Source organism: Epinephelus lanceolatus, chromosome 3, assembly GCF_041903045.1.
Source record: "Epinephelus lanceolatus isolate andai-2023 chromosome 3, ASM4190304v1, whole genome shotgun sequence".
Lineage (NCBI taxonomy): Eukaryota > Metazoa > Chordata > Actinopteri > Perciformes > Serranidae > Epinephelus > Epinephelus lanceolatus.
Genome location: NC_135736.1, coordinates 43,113,417 through 43,129,458, shown reverse-complemented (window position 1 = coordinate 43,129,458; position 16,042 = coordinate 43,113,417). Strand labels below are relative to the sequence as shown.

Here is a 16,042-nt window from a genome sequence, read left to right as displayed (position 1 = left end):
GTTGAACCTTGAAAGTCGTCGGCAGTTGGCCCAGTGAATTATTTTTTCTCAGTCTACAGCTGCTGCCAGAGGCAGCAAAACATCCTTTCATTTTATTATTAGTTTACTAATATATGTAAAACTCTCCACAGTATGAACAGTGGTTACAAAAGCCTCAAAACCAGCCACAACTCAGCCCTGAGCAAGACTTATCGTTGACTATTGACCAATCAACAGACTGCAGTGTTCACAGCTCCACCTTTTAGTACCAGATCTGTGTGCTAGGTACCCCAACAGAGGGGGGACCAAAAATGGGAACGGTATGGAACGGTTTGATTGGTACCATCCACAACTTTTCACAGTGGAAACGGAAAAAAAAGCTTACCGAACTGAACCATACTATACTGTAATGCTTGGTGGAAACAGAGCTTAAGGCTAAATAGGGAAAAGCCAGACTGATCCATCTGAACTTTACAATGTATGCCTAAAAACCTTTTTAAAAACTTGAATTTTACTTTCAGAAACAGAAGTTTAAAAATCACGATTTGATCCCATAAAATGGTGATTTTACAGATGATTGTGTACTGAACTATTTCTTGATCTGAGTCTCCAGTGGTTACCTGACAAGTGCTCCTGGTCAAGGAATAGACACATAACCTCCCTATGTAACGATGAATTGTTTGGTTTTACGTAAGCAAATAAGATGTAACATACTGTATTTCCTAGTGAGCTTTTGAGGTGCTGTTACCTTTGGACAAAGCAGGGCTAGCTGTTTCCTGTTTCCAGTCTTTGAGCGAACATAAACTAAAGTGCTAAAGTGATATCGATCTTCTCTTTTAACCCTACACCAAAAAGTGGGAAATTGTTTTCCCCAAATAACTTAACATATTGCACAGTCCTGAGCTTCAATACAGCCTGAATTTAAGAAGCATTTTATTTTGATGCTGTTATAGGGAAAGTTTCATCCTCTTTCATCATCATCATTATTTTCTTTCTGATTTTTGCACAATGTTTTCCAGAGACATGTATCACCAAGCAAACAAGGATATGTGGACCAGGAAGGAAAGAATATATGGAGACACTGTTAAGCTCAATGCAAATCTAAAATTTAGTCAACTTTTTCATTTGTCCTGAACTGCCTCCATGTTTTGTGTAACTGGTATATAGACCATTTGACTGAAACTGGATTGCTAGTTGGCAGCTTGGGTCCATGTTTACTTCCTCTCAGTTGATGAGGTTCACATAGGCTGACTTCAATTAGGATCATGTTCATAGTGTTCACCAGAAAAGTCCTTATGATCCTCCCCTCTTGTGGTATTCACCGTCGCCTAAGCGGAACTTTTCTTAAAGCTCAGAGTTAATATAAGAATATAAGAATTGCTAAATTGTTAGCCAACAGTAGCACTCGAGTTACCGTTGCCTAGCAGCAATCTTTTCACAACTTAACCGCAAGCAAACGGAGTACCCGTCCGTTCTCATTCAAAAGTCATCAAATACTGGTGCTTTGTCAGTGATTTTGGCGTCAGTCAAACCGCCCTACAGGGAGGGGTGGTGGATTGATCCAATTAACTCCGTACATTCATACTGGAGCCCCGTGTTTGCTTCCTGTATGAATGTAGAGCCAAATCATGATGTCTTTTTTGTAATCCTAACCACATGCCTTTGTTGCCTAAACCGAACCACGTGCTTTTGTTGACGTCCTGGCGTTGGTTGCAGCATCTCTAAATGTCAACAGCAGTCACAGGAGGATACCTAGTGAGTAATATGTAGACGTGAAAGGCCACTGACAAAAAGGCAATATGTGACGACTTGGGATGAGAACGTGTTGGGGGTACATTGCTTTCCATGCTGCAACCACAAGCTCACAAGTTCCATTTGAAGGCAACAATACAACATTCAAACGGGAAATTCAAACCCATTTTTAATGTTTATGTTGTACAGTTTGAAAGTTCTATATCTGATCTGTATTCCTAATAACTTGCAAAGCTGTTTTGATATGAACTTTTGCAGTGACAGGACATTTAAGTTGCATTTACGTTGCCGCTGTCCATGAAATGATTGCTGAATATACTGCAAGGTTCTTGTTCCATGGATCTCTTGGGTATGGCTCATTTAACATCTTGAGCCCACCTACAGTAGAAAGTTAGAACCAAGGTTATACACCATCATCAAGTGTGAAAATCTAGAATCAGAAAGTGGTTAAAAGGCGGGTTTGGACCAAAAACAAATCAGCCTGGTTGGTACCAAGTTTACCAAAATCCTCACCTGGAAGATGACAATCCAGGCATAGGCGATGTTGTCAAAGTTGATGGCTCCTTTGTGGGGGTTGCTGTACCCAGTGTGACACCTGGTGTAGTACTGGTTCCAGTTGACACAGAGCCCTGCCACACTGACACTGCCATTGGCCAGAGGCTCAGGGCTCAGGCCCAGTGACTGACGGTACAGGGCATCGTCTTTGTCCAGGCAGCACGCCCTGCCTCCTCCGCGGCGGGCAGGGACATCAGAACAGGACATGATGCCATTGTCAACTGGCAGGGAGCAGATGAAGGGTCGCTCGTCATCTTCGTCAGCCATGTAGTATGGCCGAGGCAGAGTGATACCCGTAGTGCTGGAAGTGTCAAGGGAGAAGCTAGTGAGTCCCATGTTGGAAGAGGCTGACTTACATTAAGGCATTGACAAAAAAAAAAAAAAAAAAATTCAGCGTACACTTAAACTGATAATTTTTTTTTTGAGTGTCGAAAATACATGTTATTGCTGACCCCCATCCACTGCAGTACATTGCTAAGCTTCTGTGTTGGTACCCCTTGCTGACTCGCCAAACTGGGGGTGTGCCAACCGCCACCCACTGTAAGTAACACACTGACTATGGATAAGTACCCCATACAACCCCACTTCCAAAAATCTCAACAGTGGGGCAGCAGTAGCTGAGTCTATTTGGTTGGGAACCCGAGGGTCACCGGATCAAGTCCCTGTCCTGACCAGATATGGAGTGTGGACTGGTAGCTGGAGAGTTGCCAGTTTGCCTCCTGAGCACTGCCGCGGTGCCCTTGAGCAAGGCACCAAACCCCAATCTGTTTGGGGTGTCTGTCCATGGGAAGCCCCCTCACTCTGACATCTCTCTATGTAATGCATGCATTGGTCCTGTTTGTGCATGTGTGTGTATTCCAGTCCTGTGTATATATGACAACAGAGTGAATAAATTGAATTTTCCCTCGAGGATTAATAAAGAATATCTTCAATAAAGTCTATCTTCTTACTATTAGACTAAATTGGCCAAATAATTGTGAGAATCTAAGTTGGCGGCCACTTAAAGGATGTAAACATCATACCAACCAATGTTTTCTTGCTTAAATTTGATATGAAAATACAGGTAAGACTAAAAGTACATTTAAAAAGCTGTGATATTTCAGTTCTAAAATTCCAAAGAGGAGTCAGCTTGTTTCTTTGTCTAGTTTTAAACAGTGACTCATAGTCAAGGCTGTAAAAGGTTTGTGATATACTGCAAATTGAGGCCGGGCGTAAACTATGACTGTGCTTGATGAGTAATCAGTAAAATTTGAAAATCAATTTCAAGCCCAGCAAGTGCAGAGATGCCATAAATAAAATCATGCAATACATGTGTGTGTGTGTGAATAAAAGCCGTTTTTCTATGGGTATTTTACACAAACCACTTGTCCTTCATGGCTATTTTCAGCATTTGTGTGGTGTGAACTGAAAGCAGAGAATATAATGATCGCAGACAGAGAGATGAGTGGATGAAAGGATGGAGAGACAGAGAGAGTTAGCGAGTGAAAGACACATACGCGGGGAGATGATTATGTTTGTAATGGTAAAATTGAAAGAAAATGACACCAGAGGCACACAGACGGAGAGAAACAGAAAGGTAGTGATGGAGACACGTTAACTCTGACACACCAAGCTGATACAGTCGGCTTTCTGACGGAGACTGTCAGCTGTGTGTCTGTGGTTGACCATTTCCTGTACTTTTTGTAATGTGTCTGGCATCGTCGACTGCATTCTACTCATATTTGTTTCTATCAGTTGGAGACAGCCTGTGTGTGCTCAGTCTAGCAAATCACCAATTTCACCCATTTATGTGTTATCTTATTTTTTGTTTCTACCCTTTTTTCTCCTTCGACAAACAGACTCAAAAATGAAGGCTGTCAAACATACCATAGGCTGAAAAACACCAGTGCGAAGCAAAAATTGATGCTATCTTCCAAGCATAAACTACTGAATCAAATTCACAGAGGCGTGAAAATGGCTGCTTAGTTTGTTTTGTTTGTCTTTCTGTGATATTCTTTGGACTGCAAATACAGGATCCTGACAAGTTTATTCCCTCTCACACCCGCACACAACATACATGCAGCCCAGCTGGCTGTCAACTGGAGTTTTTTTGAAAGGCGTTAAAGTGCAGCCTTTAACGCAAGAGGTGAAGCAGCACGAAGCTTCACATAGTGTTTGATCAGTTGGGCTTGTCAGTGTTATTTCTTTGCAGCTGATTTGGTATGTCAGGGCTTTTACAGGGAGACAGACAGAAGAGTCGGCCAAAAGGAGCACCATCACTTGGTTAAATGAATTCCAGAGAGAGTTCAGCTTTCGGCATTCAAATATGGAGGTGAAAGAGAAGGAAGGAAGGTGAGAAAGAGAGGAAGACACACAAGTATGAAACAGAGGCCACAACTGAGGAAAGCACACTGGATGATGCAAAGAAGAAATAATATAAGACAGGAGAAATTGTATACGATAAAATGGATGCCAAAAGGAGGAGAACACAGTGAAATGCCATATAAAGAAAGAAGCAAGGGAAGAAAAGAAAGACAAGAAGGACAGAAGGAAGCCATAGGGAAAGGGAAAGTGTAGAAAAATAGATGGCGAAATTGAGGCAAGTCAAAAAACAAGAAAGAAAAGATACAAGACAAATAAAGGGAAGGGAATAAATCAAAAACTGAATCAATAAAGAGGGATAGCAAGACGGGGTAAGACAAACAAACAAGAATAATATACAAGGCAAAAAGAGACGAGAGACAGTAAATGTGTTTGCCCTGCCGTTACAAAAAGAGCAAGGTAGGCGCTAAAGACACAGAACAGCTCTTTGTGATCTCACTTTAATCTGAGAGTGGGCTGCTATTTAAAGGGCATGCCGGAGAAAGGGATACAGATGAATGCAGACGTTAGCTAGCAATTACATCTGACCTGGTATTTGAGAAGGCTCCATGGAAGCGGCGTTGCGAGTACTACCCTGTCTCACACTCAGTCTACGTCTTTGCCACACTCTTTGTATCTCTTTCACCAACTCTGTCTCTCTGTATTGTGCTGTACTGAATAGAAGCTATTATCAAGCCCCCTGACCTGAGGAGAGCCACAGCCTTTTTTTAGATTAGCTGGCAGTGTAGCTCTGGATATTTCTGACCAGGTTCACCTCTTTTTCCATCATATCAGTGATGAAATCCTAACCCAAATGTTTCACAAGCATGTCTTGGAGTCCAAAAAAAGGCATTTTGATATAAATGTAACTACCACTAGGATAGAAAGTTGCTGTCTCATATAACATTTTGGTTGGTTAATCTATTCAGCTTTTATAGATAAAGGTCAACTCACCGAGGATTTTCTATGCATTAAAGAAAAAGTAAGACATTTTAGGAAGAAAGCTTTTTGCACCTAAGAATCAGAAGAGAAGATCAGACAAATAATATCATATCCCTGTTCTCAGGGTCCTATGTTTCCCAAATCTATATGGATCCAGATAGGAACATTACAAAGGGTCACATGTTCCCACAGTCCTATGTTCCCCAGCTCTGTATTCACTTAGTATGACATGGGTTAACTTGAACAATTTTCTGACATAGTTTCACTTAAAATGGGTTAAATTTGATCCAAACCCAATGGGAGGGTTAATGTGTGTCAAAAGAAAATTGAACATAGGACCCTGGGAACATAGGGCCATGAGAATATAGGAGCCTGGGAGGATAGGACCATGAGAATATAGGAGCCTGGGAAGATAGGACCATGAGAATATAGGAGCCTGGGAAGATAGGGCCATGAGAATATAAACTCTGGGAAGATAGGGCCATGAGAATATAGGACCCTGGGAAGATAGGACCATGAGAATATAGGAGCCTGGGAAGATAGGACCATGAGAATATAGGAGCCTGGGAAGATAGGGCCATGAGAATATAAACTCTGGGAAGATAGGGCCATGAGAATATAGGAGCCTGGGAAGATAGGACCATGAGAATATAGGACCCTGGGAAGATAGGGCCATGAGAATATAAGACCCTGGGAAGGTAGGGCCGTTAGAATATAGGACCCTGGGAAGATAGGGCCATGAGAATATAGGAGCCTGGGAAGATAGGGCCATGAGAATATAGGAGCCTGGGGGAAGGTAGGGCCATTAGAATATAGGACCCTGGGAAGATAGGGCCATGAGAATATAAGACCCTGGGAAGGTAGGGCCATTAGAAAATAGGAGCCTGGGAAGATAGGGCCATGAGAATATAGGAGCCTGGGAAGATAGGGCCATGAGAATATAGGAGCCTGGGAAGGTAGGGCCATTAGAATATAGGACCCTAGGAAGATAGGGCCATGAGAATATAAGACCCTGGGAAGGCAGGGCCATTAGAATATAAGACCCTGGGAAGATAGGGCCATGAGAATATAGGATCCTGGGAAGATAGGGCCATGAGAATATAAGACCCTGGGAAGATAGGACCATGAGAATATAAGACCCTGGGAAGATAGGACCATGAGAATATAGGACCCTGGGAAGATAGGGCCATGAGAATATAAGACCCTGGAAAGGTAGGGCCATTAGAATATAGGACCCTGGGAAGATAGAGCCATTAGAATATAAGACCGTGGGAAGATAGGGCCATGAGAATATAAGACCCTGGGAAGATAGGGCCATGAGAATATAGGACCCTGGGAAGATAGGACCATGAGAATATAAGACCCTGGGAAGATAGGGCCATGAGAATATAGGACCCTGGGAAGATAGGGCCATGAGAATATAGGACCCTGGGAAGATAGGGCCATTAGAATATAGGACCCTGGGAAGATAGAGCCATGAGAATATAGGACCCTGGGAAGATAGGGCCATGAGAATATAAGACCCTGGCAACATATGACCCTGAGAACATAGGGTTATGGAAACACAGGAACCCGGGAACACAAGATCCTGGGAAAATAATACCCTGGGAACATAGGACTTTGGGAAGATAGGGCCATGACAATATAGGACCCTGGGAAAATAGGTTGCGAAGAACATACAATCGTGAAAACATAGGAACCAGGGAACATAGGATCCTGGGAAAATAAGACCTTGGGATGTAGGATCCTTAGAAAATAAGACTCTGGGAACATAGGACCATGCAAACATTAGATCCTGAGAACAAAGACCCCTAGGAACATATGACCCTAGGAAAGTCAGACCCTGGACATGTAGGACTCTGAGAACAGATATACTCTCCCTTACTAAACTTTTTCTTTCTTTTAGCTTGTTGTTTTTACTTCACAGAACATTTATTGTACTGTTTCCACTGGTCTTTGAACCCCCCCCCCCCCAAAAAAAAAACCCTGAGCTGCCTGACCAGCACCAAATGTCCAACCCAGTCTCACACCTAAGTCCTTGAAATCCAACACTTGGGCAGAGATTCCCAGGGTCAGACACCGATGAAAAAGCCACCCAGAGTCATCAGTGGAAATGCGGTGGGACAATAATGAAAGTTAAGGCAGCAGAAGTCCAAGTAGGGATGACATAAGAGGGGGTGGGTTGGTCCAACAACCACTAACTTTCAGCTGGGAGGTCGGTATTCGCGACCCGTAAGACTGTAAAGCCAAACCCCGATCTTTTGTCTGAAACCCAACCATCTGCTTTTGCTCCCTTTACCCAACCACATGCATGTGTTGGCCAAACATAACCATGTGTGTTTGTTGTTGAAGGAAAAATAATCAATTTGCGGGGTTGTACCGATGTAATGCATTTATTGTGAAGGAGACTTTAGGCAAACTGTACATTTGCTGTGAAAACGGAAGTGTAATTTGAAAACAGACAACACATGTAACAGGCTGAAGCTGACGTGGCATCCCAGAACGTCAACAACCAAAGTACCCAGGGTACCTTGCATGTCCTATCTCGACATGGAAAGCCCATGACCACATGTTGATATGACACAAGGTCGCAGTGAGAATGTGTTGAAATGTCAGACGAGAAGGAGGTGGAACATCTATTAATGAAAGAGACATACATTGTTTTTTTCTAGGCGAGTAAATATTGGACTTATATTTCTCAGGGGGTCAGAAATTCTACTCAAAATGAAAAGTAATGTGATTCTGGATGTGTGTAAAAGGAAATGTTAGCTAACTCTTAAGCCAGAAAAACTTAGAACAACGTTCAAAGGCTGGGTTGTGGGTTTGTCAGCCTGTTGTGGAGTGCTGCTGACTCTCAAGATACCACCGTTCTCTTCCTCTCTTCTCCTAAGTGCTGAAGTCTTGTTCTAGTGCGTCATTAATTGTGCACTTTGTTGAACAAGACTGTTGTTTATGTGTTCACTTTCTATTTGTTTTTCAGGTCTTTATTCCTGAGAGTGCAATTAAGTGATAACCACAGCGGCCAGTGTCTTTCCTGGCCAAGTAGAGCTGATTAACTAAACAAAACACAGGGCTAAAGCAGTCAGGACAGTATGTTTCCAGCTTTATTTAACACCTAAATGATAAATATGTGTTGTATAAATGTATAAATTAGTGTTGTAATACTAATTAAATCATTTATTTTGGTGTATTACTTGCATGTGATTCCTGCTACGCACTTTTGAGATTTCCTGTTGTGACATGTGGATCTCAAGCGGCTGATATGCTCTGCTTATCAAACTAAGTAAAAGCAAAGGATGGTATGTAATTGCCACTTTATGGTGAAAAATGATAATTATCAACAAACTCCGCTCCTCTCTGTACGCCTTTATGAATCTTCTTTAGTGGAAACAACACACGGGAGGGCAAGTAAACACTTACAAACAAACCATTTTCAAGTAAACTGCAACAGATATTGCTGGATTTCATAAGCAGGGGATTTTAAGTTGGTGGAATCTTACTGTTTTAATAATATCCTGTACCACCACTGTGAAACTGCTGCATTTCTGAGACTTATCCAGCTCATGCTGCCAGGTGGGAGATATCAGAAGCTACAAGTGGCTGTGATAGGCTGTAGTTTTAATTAAAACTTTAAGGTGGTATTTGTTTTATCACTGAGCAGATTGTGCATCCGATGTGATATGAACCTTGCATTAATTAAGAAAATATACATATCAAATGTCAAATACCTCTCTATTCATCTCTCTGTTCCCCTAGGCCTCCTGCTCAGCACTCACATTTCAAAGACATTATCTCAGCAAAGTTATATGGGAGTTTAATTGTTCACTTTCTAATAGCACTCTTTGTGCCAAGAAGAGAGAGGCTGCATTACAGTGTGCATCCTTATGAACATGTTCCCAGATATGATTTCCTGTTGATCACCTGTGACTTCTGCTGTCTGTATTTTTGTCTCGTTGCTAACCAAAGGCCAGCAAATAAACATCAGAAAAACGTGACTGTCCACCCACTTATTCTGCTCTTCTTCCCAGCGTACGACCCATCCACTAATCCCCACCTCTGCACACGACCGAGTCAACTTCCAGCGACAGCAGAGCTCATTATCAGATTGGACATCAGCTGTGCGTTTCTGTATACTGAGGTGATTATGTCCACCACCAGACAGCGTCAGACAGACAGCAGTCATTTCGCACCTGAGGAGACGGACTGATGACAGCAACGACACCAGCCAAAGGTCTGTGTTTTAGACCACTCTCTTTTGTTCATGGAAACACTCTGTGGTCTGATTTAAAACCGCCGCGCATGGTTTACATCAGCTTTGTCGTCAAGAAAAAAATAATAATCTTGTGTACATGTTTTTCCAACACTGGATGACATTACTGAAATTAACTCAGGTGGGTCAGGACATCTGATGATTACATCCCCTCTCCATCTCATCTCTGAATTGGTTACCATGGTGATGGCCTACCCCAAAGCTTCTCATCAGATCATTATTTTCTCTCTGGGCTCGGCAGCAGGGACTGCAGTCCAGCCCACTCCTCTGTGCAGCCAAACTGGCCTAATCAAACGCTTGGCCACGGATTTGGTCTCCCCGGGGCTCTCGCTCACCACCGACCAAATCCCAGTTATTGTCTGAGCTCTGTTTTCACAGTGGTATTAGCTGTACTCTTAATCATAGAGATATTTGGGAACAAACAACACCTGCTGAGCTTTCAGCTCCTAATTCGGACTTACTATTTTCTTCTGCTGTCACCAGGGGACATGAAGAGAGTCATCATAACCCATTACTGATGGTTATTTTATTCTATTTTATTTATTCATTTGCTAATTTTAAAGAAATTCAGAGAAGTCACCCTGCTGTCCCCACACTGAACAAATGCTCCGCAGAACACATGCATTAACACTCAAACTGAGACAGCATCAAAGCATTTTGATATGTCTAATCTCATCTAATCAGTTTTCCTTCAAGGTGGTGTGGTTTGGTGAACCATTTGCATCAGTGCTCTCAAAACCAACTGCGTGAAATGACCGAAGGACATAACACTGATTTTCTAGAATAAAACTAAGATGTCAGTAAAGGCACTTCCAACTACATAATTCCAATTCTTATCAATTTCAATTTTTAGTTTAAAAAGACCGAGGCGCCCTTCCACCACGGGAGGGGCTGTTGATGACTTGTGGGAGGAGCTGTTGATGACACTGCACGTGCGACCCACTGGCGGTGGATAAACAGAAAACAGCTGATAGCAGGAATTAGCGAGCGGCTAGTAGCTAGAGGGAAACACAAACCTGACAGACACTGTAAAGATGAGCAACTGGAGAGACAAGGCATTGCGCGCCCTCCTTGTCCTCACAAACAAAGAGGCCATTAACCGTCAAATGACGGGGACGGTGAAGGACGGGCCGATTTACGAGAGAATCGCCGCCTGACCAGCCGTGGCTTCCCTCCCACATCACTGGTTACGTCACACACTGAGCTACATGTTTTGTTACTTGCTCACGCCCCTCATTACCCCGAAAAAGGCACATTCTGTATAAACAAAAGTAGGTTGGTGGCATTTTGCTGCACTCCCTGATTTTGTTATAGTAGTGGTTACTTTGGCATTTTTACTTTTTTTGGTGTTGTATCAGTTTTATTGGTGTATTGTATTTTTTGTTGAATGCATGAATACTGACTTTATGTGTTTTATTATATCAATAATTGTAACGATGTTGAGCCCAAGAAAAGATTCTGCAAGGGGGTAAATAAAGTATCTTATCTTCAGACAATGTTATTTCATAAATTGGGAGACTATTGCAAATGTTTGCAAAGTCAGTTTTAATAATACAACTAAATTTGTGGTTGTTGCGACTTGAAAATTGATCTCTTTCAAATGGCAGTTTTGTTGTAAGCCACATTATATCGTATCTATTAAGTTATCTTGCAAGGGAGCCATGGTGTGGTTCATGGAGTATGAGAATGTAATCAAACGTAGCTGTGTGAAATCACCAGAGCATGCACAGTTTTATGGGTTGAAGTTGAAGGATTTTGACTTGTGATTGACTGCTGTTGCCTCTGCTACTGCACACAAATAGATGCGGTATTACAAACAAAAAAAACACCCAGACAAGTGAAGCACAAGCAGAGAGCAGTGAGTGTTTTGGTAGCCGCCCTAAATCGACAATAGCATTTGCACTCCTCTGACTTTGAAGCAACATGACAGAGGAGTAATTGAATTTCTGACACTTTCACCAAAATAAACAGCCCGCAGCCACCGAGATACAGAACATTCGTCCTGGAAATACCATGCAATACCTTCGCAACAGTAACGCTCTCACACATGCACCAAATAAGATTTCACCCCACAGAAAGGGACAGAGGCCAAGTGAAAAGGTGAAAGGATATAGAAAAAAGCAAAGAGCCTCCTGTTGTCAAACTCTAAAGGTTAGAGGTAGCAGGGAGATAAAGGTATAGTACACCTGCTTCGCATTATTAGCATCCTAAAGCTTAGACCTTCTCAGAAACCCAAGACACCCTGCTGGGGCTATTCAGTCTTTCTGTCAATGGGGGAGTGTGATTGTGTGTGCATGCATATATGCACATCCTCGCAAGTGTGTGTGCTTTGGGAAAGTGTGCAGAAAAGGAGGATATGTGTGACTGTGTGTGTGTGTGCACACAGCAGGAAGTGATTCTTCACACACACACCATGCAGGATTATACAAAGTAAGAGTAGAGTCAACTGAAAAGAGTAGTGGAAAAAAAAGAGATGTTTCATTGGAAGAACACAAGAAAACAGGTCAGCGGGTCCAACTTGTCTCCTCAAATGAGACAACAGAGGTTGATTCAGTGAAACTAAGCGAGACTGTTGCTTCCCCACAGCACAGCTTGGGGTCTGGGCCCCGTGGAGAGTCCTGAAAACTCTTAAGTGATGTTTTACTTCACTGATGCGGAGGCAGGGGAGTCATTTGGAAGAATAGTAACTCTATCACACATAAAAAAAGTGGAAAAATATCACTGTCACTTGGTGACATTGGGCCATTCTTATACATCCTGTGTACATCTACCAGCCAACGCTGCCTTCTTTTAATCATAACCATGATCGTTTCCTTATCTTCAAAAAAAATTCTAAACAAAATCTCGGCACAACAGCATGACCTTGAGTGTGATTCTGCTTTTAATCAACAGTTCTACAAGCGCCAACAAGTTAGGATTTCATTGTTCAATCTTTTTTTTTTTTTTTTTGGCTCTACCAACACAAACATTTCTGCAACTGGACTGCGACTGAACTGTTGCCAAGCAACACAGACATTCCTGCACACTGGCTTGCTATTTTGTGTAGGTCTAACTGTCACTGCAGGCGGGCTAGTTTGTTCATTTACCTGGATGTTTCCATTTATTGTGCAACAAGTGAAATGACAGTCTGCTGACAGCTGCTTTGGTGGCACGTGTGGATTCTGATGAGTTGACAGCTTGATCAGACGGCATGTTGCAACATCGGCTGATGTCATATGAGCACAACTGGAGGTTTGCAGTAAAGTATCCAGGCTTCCGTCCTTGCCTTTGTCCTCTTCTGAAGACAGTTCATGATTTAACCCTTCAGACTCGGGCGTAGAAATGGTCTGCCAGTGCATATGTTGGTATTATTGTAATGTAATTTATTGGAATATCTTCAAACGCTTCACATCCCTAAAATCTGTGCAAGCTAAGCTAAAAGGGTGTGTAAATCAATAAACCATACAAATTGATAAAAGTATTGAAATTATGTCAGAAATTTAAAAACCATAAAACAATATTCATAATATTTGAAAAAATAAACACATAAAACATGTTGATCCAAAATATTTTTAAATGTAGAAATGTGACAAAAATATTACTTAACACTCCATAAGTTATCTGAACTATGTTAATTTTTTGTTTTTGAGGGGTGCTCATTTTTATAAGCAGAGAGCAAAGCTGTTTTGATTTGCAGTAAAAATATTTGTCATGTCCCAAAGATCTGTACAACCTAAAAGCTAAAAGGTTATGTAAGTCAATAAACCATGATAATTGATAAAAGTATTGAAACAGTGTCATAAATAAATTAAAATAAACTCACCATTGTTGAAACTGTACAGCATAATGATGTCATTTTAGATTTTAGATTGGTTTTAAAAAGGATGAACAATCTCCTGCAGCCATATTACTGTGGCGTCACTGCATCTATTTACCATCTTCTGGACCGCTTATAGGATAATGTCATGACATCATTCCAATAGGACAATGTGATAGTGCAAAAGACAGATGTTTTCGCTTTTTGCTGCAAATAAAATTAATGCTCTAGCTATTATAGATTCTTTTTTTTTTTTAAATTTTGGATCAGTTTTAAACATAAGTGTGAAAACAGCAATCCCCATGGCTGCCCGTTGGAGGTCCGTTTTCAGAGGGTTAATGCAAAAGTTTTGTATTTTTGTGGAAATATGTTCACCTTTGGGGTCCTTTTTTTTTTTTTTACAAAGACAGTATGTAGGCTAGTTAACTGTCAGTGGGTGCGGTTACATGGTGGCTTCTTATTTGGAATGAAATAAATCTAATGAACTCATTCGATATTAAAGTTTTTCCAGGTAGTTTACATGAGAAATATTCATTCTGAATGAGGGTTTACACGGAGATCAGTTTAATTGCCTTTATTCGGGTCCACACAAGGTTTGGGGCAGGGAAGGTTTCTGATTGGATGCGGGGCGGATGTTACGTGTTTACGTTTACCGGAAGAAAACACTGTAGTCCTTGCTCCTGATAACAAGATGCTTGACGACGTCGTTCTTAGTGCCTTTTTCGGGCTTGTTTTGCTTATATTCTTGAAGCAGCAGTATGACAACAACCTTGTTCTGCTAATGCTTTGTCTGTTGAGGAGGAGAAGGGAGGTAGAAGGTCGAAGAAGGGAGATAGAAGAGCGTGCTGTGGCGAATGGAAAGCGGTGAGTGCAACGAGTCCGACTGCTCTATCTCAGCCCATTGCTATGCGTGCTATACGTCATCGTGCCAGAAGGGCAAGGAAACGAGCATGCGCAGAAAGACCAGAATGAACTTAAAGAGGAATGAGTGTATGCAAGTGCGAGAAATTCTTTCATTCAGAATTAGAAATGGAATATTCCAGCCCCTTACATCGAAATGAATTTTCAATCGTATTGGCCATTTTCATTCCGAATTACGTGTTTACAAGATCACTTTTAATAGGAATGAACTTTCATTCCGAATGAAAAGGGAGTTAAACTGTCCATGTAAACGCACTTAGTGTAATCAATGGTTTTGAGTAATGTTGTACTCTGTATGAGCACCCTTGGAATGCCTCTTTCATATCTCCCCCCACTCAATTACTTTCTTTCTCATTCCTATCTTTCGTTTCTCTGCAAAACTTTTTTGTTAGAACCACATGATTACATGGACCAGAAGTGCCCATAGCGTCCTGCATCCATGCTAAAATGATTTTAGCGATCTGACACAGTGTAGCAGAGATTGCAAAGGGGGGGTCGACAAGGTTGGGAGGGTGAAAGAAAGAGGGTGTCGGTTTTTAATTAAGTGACAGAATTGACTCAAGAGATAATGATATTTGCTTTGTGCAAATTTGGGTTTGCAATCAGCCTTATTATATTGGCACTTGAGAGAGAGAGGAAGGGAGAAAAAGAGAGAGACCTAATTTCTGTCTATGATAATATCAGTAAATTGAGAAGATGATGTAATTTTCTTGTGTCACGATGAGAGGTGGGGTGACAGACCCATGAACAGACACAATCTGACACACACATACGCTAAAAAAAGCGCATAATGTGGCAACAGTGTGTTCTCATGCATGTATACTTGTGTTTTCACCAGCTAAAACTATCTCACATTTGCACCATTACACAAACAACCTGACACAGCATGGAAACACAAACTAATATTAGTGTGTACATATTACACACACTTGCAGATACATTTTAAAGCTAACAGACCAACATCTCAGATCCTGGAGCATGACATTGTCTCACACTTCTCACGATTTCTTTTTCACACACTGACACACACACAGACCAGACGGTGACTCACAGTGTAAAGTTCTCCTCCGGGTAGCAGCGGTTCCTTAGCAGCCCTGCCCACAGCTGCACGCCGATGATGCCGAAGATAAAGAAGACGAAGAAGCAGAGGAGGAGGACGTTGCCCAGCATGGGCAGAGTGTCTAGCAGCAGGTTCACGAGGATTCGCATGCCTGAAAAGACAGACATAGAAACATGACACACACGATGTAACCCTTACCCTCCATACAAAATAACTTACTTTCACTTCTTCTCCTCAGCTAAATGTGACCCATCTATAATCGTAGCTTTGAACCAGCAAGTGGATTGACTATCTGAAGTTTTGACACTTTCCCTGTTGGCACAAAGGTGAGTCCAGCAGTACTTAGAAATCCAATTTCTTCGAAGGACATGGCCTACAGAAATATAACCCTCAGCTGACTGAAGGACAGTGAGCTGAACTTGTGCTT

The 16,042-nt window shown here is 41.8% G+C and overlaps 1 protein-coding gene across 1 annotated transcript in view; it reads right to left on the bottom strand.

Moving 5' to 3' along the window:
* LOC117255300 (voltage-dependent T-type calcium channel subunit alpha-1I-like) overlaps positions 1–16,042 on the bottom strand; it is a 386,243-nt gene that overhangs the window by 162,639 nt on the left and 207,562 nt on the right. The window contains exons 6-7 of the mRNA XM_078166400.1: positions 15,607–15,766; positions 2,245–2,587 (exon numbers count right to left, since the gene is read on the bottom strand). Of these exons, the coding sequence (XP_078022526.1) occupies positions 2,245–2,587; positions 15,607–15,766 (503 nt within the window). The remainder of the gene's footprint in view (positions 1–2,244; positions 2,588–15,606; positions 15,767–16,042) is intronic.